This window comes from Nerophis ophidion, linkage group LG27 (genome assembly GCF_033978795.1).
Source record: "Nerophis ophidion isolate RoL-2023_Sa linkage group LG27, RoL_Noph_v1.0, whole genome shotgun sequence".
Lineage (NCBI taxonomy): Eukaryota > Metazoa > Chordata > Actinopteri > Syngnathiformes > Syngnathidae > Nerophis > Nerophis ophidion.
In genome coordinates this window covers 35,884,495-35,899,494 of record NC_084637.1, presented here as the reverse complement: position 1 = coordinate 35,899,494, position 15,000 = coordinate 35,884,495, and the positions used below count along the sequence as shown (strand labels likewise).

The 15,000-nt window shown below is 42.8% G+C and overlaps 2 protein-coding genes across 3 annotated transcripts in view; both read left to right on the top strand.

Annotated features, from left to right (window-relative positions):
* LOC133544339 (voltage-dependent L-type calcium channel subunit alpha-1D-like) overlaps positions 1–11,452 on the top strand; it is a 16,588-nt gene extending 5,136 nt beyond the window's left edge. The window contains exons 2-4 of the mRNA XM_061889552.1: positions 6,323–6,780; positions 10,732–10,837; positions 11,309–11,452. Of these exons, the coding sequence (XP_061745536.1) occupies positions 6,323–6,780; positions 10,732–10,837; positions 11,309–11,452 (708 nt within the window). The remainder of the gene's footprint in view (positions 1–6,322; positions 6,781–10,731; positions 10,838–11,308) is intronic.
* LOC133544100 (zinc finger protein 862-like) lies at positions 179–4,509 on the top strand. 2 transcript variants are annotated; one of them, XM_061889154.1, is made up of 4 exons: positions 179–1,324; positions 1,518–1,683; positions 3,136–3,353; positions 3,541–4,505. In XM_061889154.1, the coding sequence occupies exons 2-4, from the start codon at positions 1,664–1,666 to the stop codon at positions 4,035–4,037; spliced, it is 735 nt and encodes a 244-aa protein (XP_061745138.1). In that variant the 5' UTR covers positions 179–1,324; positions 1,518–1,663; the 3' UTR covers positions 4,038–4,505. The 2 variants fall into 2 exon arrangements, with proteins under 2 accessions (XP_061745138.1, XP_061745139.1); XM_061889155.1 differs by lacking the exons at positions 179–1,324; positions 1,518–1,683 and adding an exon at positions 2,626–2,816 and having other exon boundaries at positions 3,541–4,509.
* Positions 11,453–15,000: the final 3,548 nt, after the last annotated feature.

Sequence of the window (15,000 nt, the reverse complement as noted above, 5' to 3'; positions counted from 1 at the left end):
GTGTGTGTGTGTGTGTGTGTGTATATATATATATATATATATATATATATATATATATATATATATATATATATATATATATATATATATATATATATATATATATATATATATATATATATATATATATATATATATATATATATATATATATATATACAGTGGGGCATATATTTATACCAAAATGGATACATGGATGATACAGCAGAAGATTGTGAGAATGTCATGTGGTCAGATGAAACCAAAATAGAACTTTTTGGTATAAACTCAACTGGTGGTGTTTGGAGGAAGAAGAACACTGAGTTGCATCCCAAGAACACCATACCTACTGTGAAGCATGGGGGTGGAAACATCCTGCTTTGGGGCTGTTTTTCTGCTAAGGGGACAGGACGATTGATCCGTGTTAAGGAAAAAATGAATGGGGCCATGTATCCTGAGATTTGGAGCCAAAACCTCCTTCTATCAGTGAGAGCTTTGAATGGTTGACCAAATACTTATTTTCCACCAAAATTTGCAAAATAATTCTTTAAAATTCCTGAATTTTTTTTCCCATTCTGTCTCTCACAGTTGAAGTGTACCTATGATGAAAATGACACACCTCTGTCATCATTTGAAGTGGGAGAACTTGCACAATCGCTGGCTGACTAAATACTTTTTTGCCCCACTGTGTGTGTGTGTATGTATTTATGTGTGTGTATATATATATATATATATATACACACAAGGCATGAAATTGGCACCCGCCCACACGCCAAATGCGGGTGACATTTTTGACTGGTGGATAAAACTGTCAATCTACCTTCACGTTGGCGGGTAGCCAATAAGACAACACAACACTGAACAAGTTGTTGACCAATCAGGTCGCCCATGTGTCTTGTGTGTTCTAAGCAAGCCCCGCTTGGATTTTAAAACCAAAATGGGGCAGTATATTGCTGACGTGAAGAGGCCGGCTCCTGCTTTAAGTGGAAAGTAAGCGGGGATGGCGAGGTTTGCGACTGGCTGGTCTACGACGTCACAACAGAAGAGATGTACTGTCAGGATTGCTGTATGTATGGCTCGGAGAAAGCCAAATCAAACCCATTTGTATTAGGGACAAAACACTTAAAGCCAGAGGCAATTAAGGACCATGAGTCCTCAAAAAGCCACTTGCAAACGATCAACTGTAAAGTGGGGAAGACTGCTCCCCCCCAGAGCTGACAGATGCGGTCAAGGCGCTGACCTCAATGAAAACAGCACACTTGGAGAGGATGAAGCTCCTGTTTCGGAACGAACACGCAATTGGAAAGAAGATGAGACCCTTCTCTGACTATCTGTGGATTTGCGAGTAAGTACCAACCTGCTTTAATGTTAGTAGATAACTCAAGTACGGCACAGTCACGCAGTACAATGGCTGATCTGTTCACTTAGCAGCCCGTGTGTGTGTGTGTGTGTGTGTGTGTGTGTGTGTGTACATACGGTATAGTGTATTAGTGGTACGTGTGATCAAGCTAACTGTGAAATGTCATTTGTATTTTTAGGGTGGATGAACAGAAAGGGTTAGCTGTCGGGAAAACAGACAGAACTGCAAAGCAGGCCCCAGTCTTCATGGACTCCATAGCAGAAGTTGAAAGGAAGAATGTGGAAGAGGAGATATCTGCCTCCAAGTTTATATCCATAATGGCTGATGGATCCACAGACAGCAGTGTAAGTTACTCTACGTTAGATCGAGCAAGGCAGGAAAAGTCAAGGTGCAGTTTGTGGCGATCCAGGCACTAGAACAGACAGATGCTGAACATGGAACAGACACAATGTGCTCCATGATGTCTGCAGTCAGTGAGGATGAAGGGAAGGAGCAACAGATGGAGCTGCAGTAATGACAGGCGTGGTCAGTCTGCTTCCTGGGGAGAAGTCCTCCATTTTAGGAGTCCACTGTATGGCACACCGCTTAGAACTGGTTTTTAAAGATGTAATGAAAACCAACAATCGGTGTAGCAAAGTTGAGGATCTTGTCAGTGACTCCTCTTGTCAGTGACTCCTTGTCGGTGTCTCATCTTGTCAGTGACTCCTCTTGTCAGTGACTCCTCTTGTCAGTGACTCCTTGTCGGTGTCTCATCTTGTCAGTGACTCCTCTTGTCAGTGACTCCTCTTGTCAGTGACTCCTCTTGTCAGTGACTACTCTTGTCGGTGTCTCATCTTGTCAGTGACTCCTCTTGTCAGTGACTCCTCTTGTCAGTGACTCCTCTTGTCAGTGACTCCTCTTGTCAGTGACTCATCTTGTCGGTGTCTCATCTTGTCAGTGACTCCTCTTGTCAGTGACTCCTCTTGTCAGTGACTCCTCTTGTCAGTGACTCCTCTTGTCAGTGACTCCTCTTGTCAGTGACTACTCTTGTCGGTGTCTCATCTTGTCAGTGACTCCTCTTGTCAGTGACTCATCTTGTCAGTGACTCATCTTGGTAACCTGTCAGTGACTCCTCTTGTCAGTGACTCCTCTTGTCAGTGACTCCTCTTGTCAGTGACTACTCTTGTCGGTGTCTCATCTTGTCAGTGACTCCTCTTGTCAGTGACTCCTCTTGTCAGTGACTCATCTTGTCAGTGACTCATCTTGTCAGTGACTCATCTTGGTAACCTGTCAGTGACTCATCTTGTCAGTGACTCCTTGTCGGTGTCTCATCTTGTCAGTGACTCATCTTGTCAGTGACTCATCTTGGTAACCTGTCAGTGACTCCTTGTCGGTGTCTCATCTTGTCAGTGACACTGCAGCAGTCATGTTTGACAGTGGCTGATGTTCACAATTGTCTTACTTCCACTTAGGTTGTGATGCTCAAATGCAAATCCAGGTACATATTGCTCACTGTTTGTAATTTAAAATTTGTTATTAATCATTGCTTCACTTCCAAAAATGTTCTTCTCCTTAAGGCCTTTGCACACACAGTCCTTGTTTTTTTTTAACCTCCAAATATGTGACCTCCCTTTCCTCTCCCTCTGCTGTCATGTATTTGGAGGATTTATTCAAATAACACAGCAATGACCTCAAATTCACTGATCCACATATAACAATGTTCACTGTGATGGTATTGTGAGAAATAGAATGATAAATTCTTGATGTATAATATCCTTTAAAATGAAAGTAAACTACAACTTCATTTTGTATGACAGACCCGGACCTATGCTGAGCAAGGTGTTGGATTCCAACAGCTACCAGGGTGTCAGACGTAGCCATAGCGACAGCAGCCAACTGATGGCTAACAAAGACAAAGTTCTGGACAAGCTGTCAGAAAGCATGGACAACAGGTTTAGTGATGTCGGGTCAGGAATCCTGAGCAATACGAAGATAGAGAGCTTCCAACAATGGCCTAATCCAGAAAATAATGCAGGTAAGCATCTTTAATTAAAACAATTGGACAGGTGTATTACTGTATATACACAACAAAATCACAGAGCTTTAGAACTGTTGCAATAAAATCAGAGCCATCAAACTGTAAATATTTCAGTCAAAATATTAGACTCTTGTCTTGAAACATAAACAAACTTATGGTACAAACTTCCCTCCTTCCATTTCAGGCTTCTGCGATTCAGAGGTGGAGAGGCTCATAGATCACTTCAGGCCAGTCTTGATCTCTGCTGGAGTTGATGTTGATCTGATCCCACACCAGTGGACCATTGTCAAGTCCTACCTCTACAAGGAGCCAACCACCTTGGAGAGACTCACCTGGTCTGAAGCCAACCGGAAGCTGAGAAGATCGTGCCCTGACATCCTGGACCTTTTGGATCTGGTGTTATGCAAGCCAGCATCAATAGCGGACTGTGAGCGTGGGTTTAATGTGATGAAGATGGTGAAGTCTGACCGGCGGTCTAGTCTCAAGTGTGAGACACTGTCTGACCTGCTCGTGGTCCATCTGTCCTCCCCGTCAATAAAAGATTTTGACCCGAGCCCAGCGGTCCAGGTGTGGCATGCTAGCAGCTTGAGGTCACGGAGACCAGACCTCTTGGAAGAAGCAGAGGGGAGTGTCTGCTCGTCCTCTTTTCAGGACTCAGAGCCCGCAGTCAATGCTCTGTGACAGGCTTTTTCCATTGTTGCTTGACCTTGACATTACAGTGTCATATCCTTTTGTTTATCTAGATGTTATTCAGTCAAAATAGTTCTGAAAAGCAACATACACTTATGTACAATCTTAAAAAGAGTCTTTTCATATAAATGTAATGTATATTGTTAATTTGAAATTCCAAAGAAATTAGAAAATGGATATGTAATGACACTACAGTGGAATGGATTACAGTTGGGTGTTAACTTCATAAATGAGACCATCAGTGAGATGATTGGCTGTTTGTATTTCTGTTATTTTCTATTCTAAATGCCTGCCACACCAGGCCAGAAAAGTCGTTATGTAGGTCTACTCATTAATGGGATTAAGTTGGTTAATATCTCGACAGCATTTTGATGTGTAGTCTGTACAAGTTCAAGAACCGTTCTTATGCATTTTCTGAGTCGTTCACCTTTATTTTAGGCACAGAAAATTTTGGCCGGTAAAAAAAAACGCTGTGGCAGGTGGCCAAAAAAGTTAACTTCAGGCCCGGTGTGTGTGTGTGTGTATATGTATATGTATATATATGTATATGTATATATATATATATATATATATATATATATATATATATATATATATATATATATATATATATATATATATATATATCCTGTTTCCATATGAGTTGGGAAATGGTGTTAGATGTAAATATAAACAGAATACAATGATTTGCAAATCCTTTTCAAGCCATATTCAGTTGAATATGCTACAAAGACAACATATTTGATGTTCAAACTCATAAACATTTTTTTTTTTTGCAAATCATTAACTTTAGAATTTGATGCCAGCAACACGTGACAAAGAAGTTGGGAAAGGTGGAAATGAATACTGATAAGTGTTTGATGAGCATTCCTCAACTTATTTGGAACATCCCACAGGTGTGCAGGCTAATTGGGAACAGGTGGGTGCCATGATTGGCTATAAAAGCAGCTTCCATGAAATGCTAAGTAATTCACAAACAAAGATGGGGCGAGGGTCACCACTTTTGTAAGCAAATCGTCAAACAGTTTTAGAACAACATTTCTCAACGAGCTATTGCAAGGAATTTAGGGATTTTACCATCCACGGTCCGTAAAATCATCAAAAGGTTCAGAGAATCTGGAGAAATCACTGCACATAAGCGATGATATTACGGACTTTTGATTCCTCAGGCAGTACTGTGTAAAGGATATCACCATATGGGCTCAGCAACACTTCATAAAACCACTGTCAGTAACTACAGTTGGTCGCTACATCTGTAAGTGCAAGTTAAAACTCTACTATGCAAAGCCAAACCCATTTATTAACAATATCCTGAAACTCCGCCAGCTTGGCTGGGCCCGAGATCATCTAAGATGGACTGATGCAAAGTGGAAAGGTGTTCTGTGGCCTGACGAGTTCATATTTCAAATTACATTTGGAAACAGAGGAATTGGTGTCCTCCAGAACAAAGAGGAAAATTAACCATTCGGATTGTTATAGGCGCAAAGTTGAAAAGCCAGCATGTGTGATGGTATGGGGGTGCATTAGTGGCCAAGGCATGGGTAACTTACACACCTGTGAAGGCACCATTAATGCTGAAAGGTCCATACAGGTTTTGGAGCAACATACTGTATGTTGTCATCCAAACAACGTTATCATGGACGCCCCTGCTTATAAACGTTTATTGGGTGTTGTTAAAAGAAAAGGTGATGTAAAACAGTGGTGAACATGCCCTTTCCCAACTACTTTGGCACGTGTTGCAGCCATGAAATTCTAAGTTAATTATTATTTGAAAAAAAAAATTAAAGTTTATGCGTTTGAACATCAAATATGTTGTCTTTGTAGCATATTCAACTGAATATGGCTTGAAAAGGATTTGCAAATCATTGTATTCTGTTTATATTTACATCTAACACAATTTCCCAACTCATATGGAAACAGGGTTTGTATGTGTATATATATATATATATATATATATATTATGTATGTGTGTGTATGTATATATATGTGTGTGTGTGTGTATGTATATATATGTGTGTGTGTGTGTGTGTGTGTGTATGTATATATATGTGTGTGTGTGTGTGTGTGTGTGTGTGTGTGTGTATATATGTATGTATGTGTGTATGTATGTATATATGTATGTATATATATATAGACACATATATACGTATGTATATATATATATATATATATATATATACACACACATCTCTCAATAGACAGAGAGAGAAAACTTGGTCTATGTGTGGGTCTGCGGTTGAAAGTCTTTGCTGATTGGCTGGTTTGTCCACCAACAGGGAACCAGTATGGCGGCAACAGAAGACGTACTTCCTGTGCCGACGCCCCGGCTCTGTGGTCCCAAAGTCAAGGTCACGTGCAGCAGCTGGGCCCGGCCGGGACCGCTCACGCCCCCCGCCAGCGCCGGCAAGCCCGTGGGCTCGTCCTGCGGCCTCCTGGGAGCGGACGGCGGTATCCGGGGCCTCGCCTCCTCCGCCCCCGGCACCGGCGTCAGCCCCGTCCTGGCCTGGCACGCCGCCATCAATGCCGCCCGCCAGGCCAAGGGCGATGCCACCAAGCCCGAGATGAGTCCGCAAGTCTCGGCGTGCACGGGCTCGCTGGCGCACAGGAAGCGTCAACAATACGCCAAGAGCAAGAAGCAGGGCGGCTCCGCCAACACTCGACCACCCAGAGCCTTGTTCTGTCTCAGCCTGGTCAACCCTCTGCGCAGGACCTGCATCAGCCTGGTGGAGTGGAAGTATCCTTACCTTACACTTACATTACACACACTTCACTCCCACCTCTGCGCAGGACCTGCATCAGCCTGGTTGGAGTGGAAGTATCCTTACCTTACACTTACATTACACACACTTCACTCCCACCTCTGCGCAGGACCTGCATCAGCCTGGTGGAGTGGAAGTATCCTTACCTTACACTTACATTACACACACTTCACTCCCACCTCTGCGCAGGACCTGCATCAGCCTGGTGGAGTGGAAGTATCCTTACCTTACACTTACATTACAAACACTTCACTCCCACCTCTGCGCAGGACCTGCATCAGCCTGGTGGAGTGGAAGTATCCTTACCTTACACTTACATTACAAACACTTCACTCCCACCTCTGCGCAGGACCTGCATCAGCCTGGTGGAGTGGAAGTATCCTTACCTTACACTTACATTACAAACACTTCACTCCCACCTCTGCGCAGGACCTGCATCAGTCTGGTGGAGTGGAAGTATCCTTACCTTACACTTACATTACGAACACTTCACTCCCACCTCTGCGCAGGACCTGCATCAGCCTGGTGGAGTGGAAGTATCCTTACCTTACACTTACATTACGAACACTTCACTCCCACCTCTGTGCAGGACCTGCATCAGTCTGGTGGAGTGGAAGTATCCTTACCTTACACTTACATTACACACACTTCACTCCCACCTCTGCGCAGGACCTGCATCAGTCTGGTGGAGTGGAAGTATCCTTACCTTACACTTACATTACACACACTTCACTCCCACCTCTGCGCAGGACCTGCATCAGCCTGGTGGAGTGGAAGTATCCTTACCTTACACTTACATTACACACACTTCACTCCCACCTCTGCGCAGGACCTGCATCAGCCTGGTGGAGTGGAAGTATCCTTACCTTACACTTACATTACACACACTTCACTCCCACCTCTGCGCAGGACCTGCATCAGCCTGGTGGAGTGGAAGTATCCTTACCTTACACTTACATTACACACACTTCACTCCCACCTCTGCGCAGGACCTGCATCAGCCTGGTGGAGTGGAAGTATCCTTACCTTACACTTACATTACGAACACTTCACTCCCACCTCTGCGCAGGACCTGCATCAGCCTGGTGGAGTGGAAGTATCCTTACCTTACACTTACATTACACACACTTCACTCCCACCTCTGCGCAGGACCTGCATCAGCCTGGTGGAGTGGAAGTATCCTTACCTTACACTTACATTACGAACACTTCACTCCCACCTCTGCGCAGGACCTGCATCAGCCTGGTGGAGTGGAAGTATCCTTACCTTACACTTACATTACACACACTTCACTCCCACCTCTGCGCAGGACCTGCATCAGCCTGGTGGAGTGGAAGTATCCTTACCTTACACTTACATTACGAACACTTCACTCCCACCTCTGCGCAGGACCTGCATCAGCCTGGTGGAGTGGAAGTATCCTTACCTTACACTTACATTACACACACTTCACTCCCACCTCTGCGCAGGACCTGCATCAGCCTGGTGGAGTGGAAGTATCCTTACCTTACACTTACATTACACACACTTCACTCCCACCTCTGCGCAGGACCTGCATCAGCCTGGTGGAGTGGAAGTATCCTTACCTTACACTTACATTACACACACTTCACTCCCACCTCTGTGCAGGACCTGCATCAGCCTGGTGGAGTGGAAGTATCCTTACCTTACACTTACATTACGAACACTTCACTCCCACCTCTGCGCAGGACCTGCATCAGCCTGGTGGAGTGGAAGTATCCTTACCTTACACTTACATTACGAACACTTCACTCCCACCTCTGCGCAGGACCTGCATCAGCCTGGTGGAGTGGAAGTATCCTTACCTTACACTTACATTACACACACTTCACTCCCACCTCTGCGCAGGACCTGCATCAGCCTGGTGGAGTGGAAGTATCCTTACCTTACACTTACATTACACACACTTCACTCCCACCTCTGCGCAGGACCTGCATCAGCCTGGTGGAGTGGAAGTATCCTTACCTTACACTTACATTACACACACTTCACTCCCACCTCTGTGCAGGACCTGCATCAGCCTGGTGGAGTGGAAGTATCCTTACCTTACACTTACATTACGAACACTTCACTCCCACCTCTGCGCAGGACCTGCATCAGCCTGGTGGAGTGGAAGTATCCTTACCTTACACTTACATTACGAACACTTCACTCCCACCTCTGCGCAGGACCTGCATCAGCCTGGTGGAGTGGAAGTATCCTTACCTTACACTTACATTACACACACTTCACTCCCACCCTCTGCGCAGGACCTGCATCAGCCTGGTGGAGTGGAAGTATCCTTACCTTACACTTACATTACACACACTTCACTCCCACCTCTGCGCAGGACCTGCATCAGCCTGGTGGAGTGGAAGTATCCTTACCTTACACTTACATTACACACACTTCACTCCCACCTCTGCGCAGGACCTGCATCAGTCTGGTGGAGTGGAAGTATCCTTACCTTACACTTACATTACACACACTTCACTCCCACCTCTGCGCAGGACCTGCATCAGCCTGGTGGAGTGGAAGTATCCTTACCTTACACTTACATTACGAACACTTCACTCCCACCTCTGCGCAGGACCTGCATCAGCCTGGTGGAGTGGAAGTATCCTTACCTTACACTTACATTAACACACACTTCACTCCCACCTCTGCGCAGGACCTGCATCAGCCTGGTGGAGTGGAAGTATCCTTACCTTACACTTACATTACACACACTTCACTCCCACCTCTGTGCAGGACCTGCATCAGCCTGGTGGAGTGGAAGTATCCTTACCTTACACTTACATTACACACACTTCACTCCCACCTCTGCGCAGGACCTGCATCAGCCTGGTGGAGTGGAAGTATCCTTACCTTACACTTACATTACACACACTTCACTCCCACCTCTGCGCAGGACCTGCATCAGCCTGGTGGAGTGGAAGTATCCTTACCTTACACTTACATTACGAACACTTCACTCCCACCTCTGTGCAGGACCTGCATCAGCCTGGTGGAGTGGAAGTATCCTTACCTTACACTTACATTACACACACTTCACTCCCACCTCTGCGCAGGACCTGCATCAGCCTGGTGGAGTGGAAGTATCCTTACCTTACACTTACATTACACACACTTCACTCCCACCTCTGCGCAGGACCTGCATCAGCCTGGTGGAGTGGAAGTATCCTTACCTTACACTTACATTACGAACACTTCACTCCCACCTCTGTGCAGGACCTGCATCAGCCTGGTGGAGTGGAAGTATCCTTACCTTACACTTACATTACGAACACTTCACTCCCACCTCTGTGCAGGACCTGCATCAGCCTGGTGGAGTGGAAGTATCCTTACCTTACACTTACATTACAAACACTTCACTCCCACCTCTGCGCAGGACCTGCATCAGCCTGGTGGAGTGGAAGTATCCTTACCTTACACTTACATTACAAACACTTCACGGCAACGCCCCCTCCACTCCCACCTCTACACTACATTCTTTCTTTTCTTCAAGTCTTGCACATGAATGAGTGAATGCAGTCAAATTACTTCAGGTATTGCAAAAGATTAAAAAGTACTTTAAATATTTCAAAATAATAAGTGAATGTAGGAAAAGTACTTTGAATGTTCCAAAGAATGAGTAAATGAATGAAGTCAACATACTTTAAATATCTGCAAAAGAATGAGTGGATGCAGTAAAAGTACTTGAAAAACACACACAGGAAGTAAGAGTATACTGTTCCAGAGTAGATAGATGGATTGTACTTTTTTGAATCCTTCAGGAAAATTAAAAAAACAAAGTGTCACATACATAGTTTTGATGATTAGTCAAATATTAATGAATGATGATCACATACTGTACATAGTTGTGATGATTAGTCAAATATCATGTACAGTTATGTCCGAAATCTTCCTTAAGAGTTTCCATTCAGACCTTTTGATGTCTTCATACTTCTCTGCATCTTTGCCAACTGTGTGGCCTTAGCTGTCTACATGCCCTTACCTGCTGATGACTCTAACTACACCAACCTGCACCTGGTCAGTACACCTCATCTTCACTTAGTACTACTTAGCTGTCTACATGCCCTTACCTGCTGATGACTCTAACTACACCAACCTGCACCTGGTCAGTACACCTCATCTTCACTTAGTACTACTTAGCTGTCTACATGCCCTTACCTGCTGATGACTCTAACTACACCAACCTGCACCTGGTCAGTACACCTCATCTTCACTTAGTACTACTTAGCTGTCTACATGCCCTTACCTGCTGATGACTCTAACTACACCAACCTGCACCTGGTCAGTACACCTCATCTTCACTTAGTACTACTTAGCTGTCTACATGCCCTTACCTGCTGATGACTCTAACTACACTTCTGGCAGAAGCCACTGTGACATTAAGACCAGCAACAGTGATGTGCTAGAAAAGTCTAGATAAGAAGAAGTGATCTGGTCAGTCAGGATCAGAAAGTGTCTGCAAGTCAAGTAGTTGTGGTGTTGTTGCAGGAAACAGTGGAATATGCCTTCCTCATCATTTTCACCATGGAGGCGTTGATAAAGATTGTTGCTTACGGTCTGCTCATGCACCACAACTCTTACCTGAGGAATGGCTGGAACATGTTAGACTTTGTCATCGTCATCGTGGGGTGAGTACCTACCTCCTGACACTAACTTCTTCTCACTCCCTGGAACTTCTACAACTTCCTCTACTTTCTGGAACTTTAAGAACTTTCTGTAACTTCTGTCATCTCTGTATGTCCATGTAACTTCTGTCATCTCTGTATGTCCATGTAACTTCTGTCATCTCTGTATGTCCATGTAACTTTCTGGAACTTCTGTCATCTCTGTATGTCCATGTAACTTCTGTCATCTCTGTATGTCCATGTAACTTCTGTCATCTCTGTATGTCCATGTAACTTCTGTCATCTCTGTATGTCCATGTAACTTCTGTCATCTCTGTATGTCCATGTAACTTCTGTCATCTCTGTATGTCCATGTAACTTCTGTCATCTCTGTATGTCCATGTAACTTCTGTCATCTCTGTATGTCCATGTAACTTCTGTCATCTCTGTATGTCCATGTAACTTCTGTCATCTCTGTATGTCCATGTAACTTTCTGTAACTTCTGTCATCTCTGTATGTCCATGTAACTTCTGTCATCTCTGTATGTCCATGTAACTTTCTGTAACTTCTGTCATCTCTGTATGTCCATGTAACTTCTGTCATCTCTGTATGTCCATGTAACTTTCTGTAACTTCTGTCATCTCTGTATGTCCATGTAACTTCTGTCATCTCTGTATGTCCATGTAACTTTCTGTAACTTCTGTCATCTCTGTATGTCCATGTAACTTTCTGTAACTTCTGTCATCTCTGTATGTCCATGTAACTTTCTGTAACTTCTGTCATCTCTGTATGTCCATGTAGCTTCTGTAACTTCTGTCATCTCTGTATGTCCATGTAACTTCTGTCATCTCTGTATGTCCATGTAACTTTCTGTAACTTCTGTCATCTCTGTATGTCCATGTAACTTCTGCCATCTCTGTATGTCCATGTAACTTCTGTCATCTCTGTATGTCCATGTAACTTCTGTCATCTCTGTATGTCCATGTAACTTCTGTCATCTCTGTATGTCCATGTCACTTCCTGTAACTTCTGTCATCTCTGTATGTCCATGTAACTTCTGTCATCTCTGTATGTCCATGTAACTTCCTGTAACTTCTGTCATCTCTGTATTTCCACGTAACTGCCTGTAACTTCTGTCATCTCTGTATTTCCACGTAACTGCCTGTAACTTCTGTCATCTCTGTATTTCCACGTAACTGCCTGTAACTTCTGTCATCTCTGTATTTCCACGTCACTGCCTGTAACTTCTGTCATCTCTGTATTTCCACGTAACTTCCTGTAACTTCTGTCATCTCTGTATTTCCACGTAACTTCCTGTAACTTCTGTCATCTCTGTATTTCCACGTAACTTCCTGTAACTTCTGTCATCTCTGTATTTCCACGTAACTTCCTGTAACTTCTGTCATCTCTGTATTTCCTTGTAACTGCCTGTAACTTTTGTCAACTCTGTAATTTCCTGTAACTTCCTGTAACGTTCTGAAGCTTCCTGTAACCTCTGTGGCGCTCTGCAACTTCTATAACGTCCTGTAACATCTGTAACGTTCTGAAGCTTCCTGCAACTTCTGTAATGTCCTGTAACTTTCTGTAACTTCCTTGTAACTTATTTTAACTCTAAAACTTTTTATATTTTCATGTAACTCCTGTAACTTTGATAACACTATGTAACGTCTTGTAACTTCCTGTAACTTATTGTAACTGCCTGTAACTGTTTTAACTTTCTGTTACCTCTGCAACTTCCTGTAACTTCTGTCACTTTTGTATTTTCATATAACTGCCTGTAACTTCTGTAGCTTCCTGCAACTTCTGGAACTTATATAACTTTTCTAACTTCTGTAACTTATTTTAATATTAAAAACATCTGTATTTTGATGTAACTTTTATAATGTTCTGTAACTTCCTGTAACTTCTCTAACTCTTATACAGCCTTTACCTTTTATAACGTTCTGTAATTTCCTGTAACTTATTGTAACTGCCTGTAACGTCTAACTTCTGTCACGTCTGTAACTTCATGTAACTTCTGTACTTCCACAATTCTGTAACTTCTCCAAATTCTGTAGCTCCCTGCAAGTCTTTTAACTTCCTGTAACTTTTGTCACCTATGTAATTTCCTGTAAAAGCCTGTAGCTTCCTGAAACTTCTGTAACGTCCTGTAACTGTTATAACTTTTATTACTTATGTACATTTTATTTATTTCATTTTATTTCTTAAGCGCTTTTCACAGATAAAATCACAAAGCGCTGTACAAAATACTTGGTAAAGTATAACAATTCAATTTAATACAGGGGCAACATCATAAAAAGGATACAAAGTGATTAAAAATTATAGTTAAAAGCAGCATTTACTAAAAAGACATTTTCAAAGGTTTCTTGAAAATTTAAGTCTATTCATTTGATTATAAATCTGTGTATACAACATTGTACTGTAGGTCTATATACTAGTATAGTTTCAGATTCACTCACACGCACTTTGAGAAAAATTACTAAGAGACTTTTTAAAAACATATTCAAACACATTTTCATTTTAATAAAAAAATAGATTTGTTTTTTTACATAACACAAATGGAAAATTTCCTGACATTTCAGCAAGTAGGCTCATTCAGCAAATATTTGATCAATTTGGGCAACCTATGAATATTTCAACAAAAAACTGCTCAAATGAAAGAAAAAGATAATTGCATTAAAATGAATGCTTCACCCTTTTAAAACTACAAAAGTTAATTGATTCTACAACCTGAAAACTCCAAGTTGTCATTCTGTGCTATTGTCAAAGGAGAAGGGATGAGTGGAGGGAGGATGTGAGAAGGAAGGATGTGAAGTGTTTAATAAAAATGTGGCAAGGGGAGTGTGCCAAGAAGCAGCAAGTCATTGTTGACACATTTGAAGCCAATGTGTAAACAAAGTCGAGGATGTGAGGTGTTTAATAAAAATGTGACAAGGGGAGTGTGCCAAGAAGCAGCAAGTCATTGTTGACACATTTGAAGCCAATGTGTAAACAAAGTCGAGGATGTGAGGTGTTTAATAAAAATGTGGCAAGGGGAGTGTGCCAAGAAGCAGCAAGTCATTGTTGACACATTTGAAGCCAATGTGTAAACAAAGTCGAGGATGTGAGGTGTTTAATAAAAATGTGGCAAGGGGAGTGTGCCAAGAAGCAGCAAGTCATTGTTGACACATTTGAAGCCAATGTGTAAACAAAGTCGAGGATGTGAGGTGTTTAATAAAAATGTGGCAAGGGGAGTGTGCCAAGAAGCAGCAAGTCATTGTTGACACATTTGAAGCCAATGTGTAAACAAAGTCGAGGATGTGAGGTGTTTAATAAAAATGTGGCAAGGGGAGTGTGCCAAGAAGCAGCAAGTCATTGTTGACACATTTGAAGCCAATGTGTAAACAAAGTCGAGGATGTGAGGTGTTTAATAAAAATGTGGCAAGGGGAGTGTGCCAAGAAGCAGCAAGTCATTGTTGACACATTTGAAGCCAATGTGTAAACAAAGTCGAGGATGTGAGGTGTTTAATAAAAATGTGGCAAGGGGAGTGTGCCAAGAAGCAGCAAGTCATTGTTGACACATTTGAAGCCAATGT

Bases quoted from the DNA above. Each gene is read 5' to 3' on its own strand.
- LOC133544100 (XM_061889155.1), top strand. From the start codon at position 2,797: ATGCTCAAATGCAAATCCAG. The intron at 2,817-3,135 runs GTACATATTGCT...TTTGTATGACAG, and splicing joins ATGCTCAAATGCAAATCCAG to ACCCGGACCTATGCTGAGCA. The intron at 3,354-3,540 runs GTAAGCATCTTT...CTTCCATTTCAG, and splicing joins TAATCCAGAAAATAATGCAG to GCTTCTGCGATTCAGAGGTG.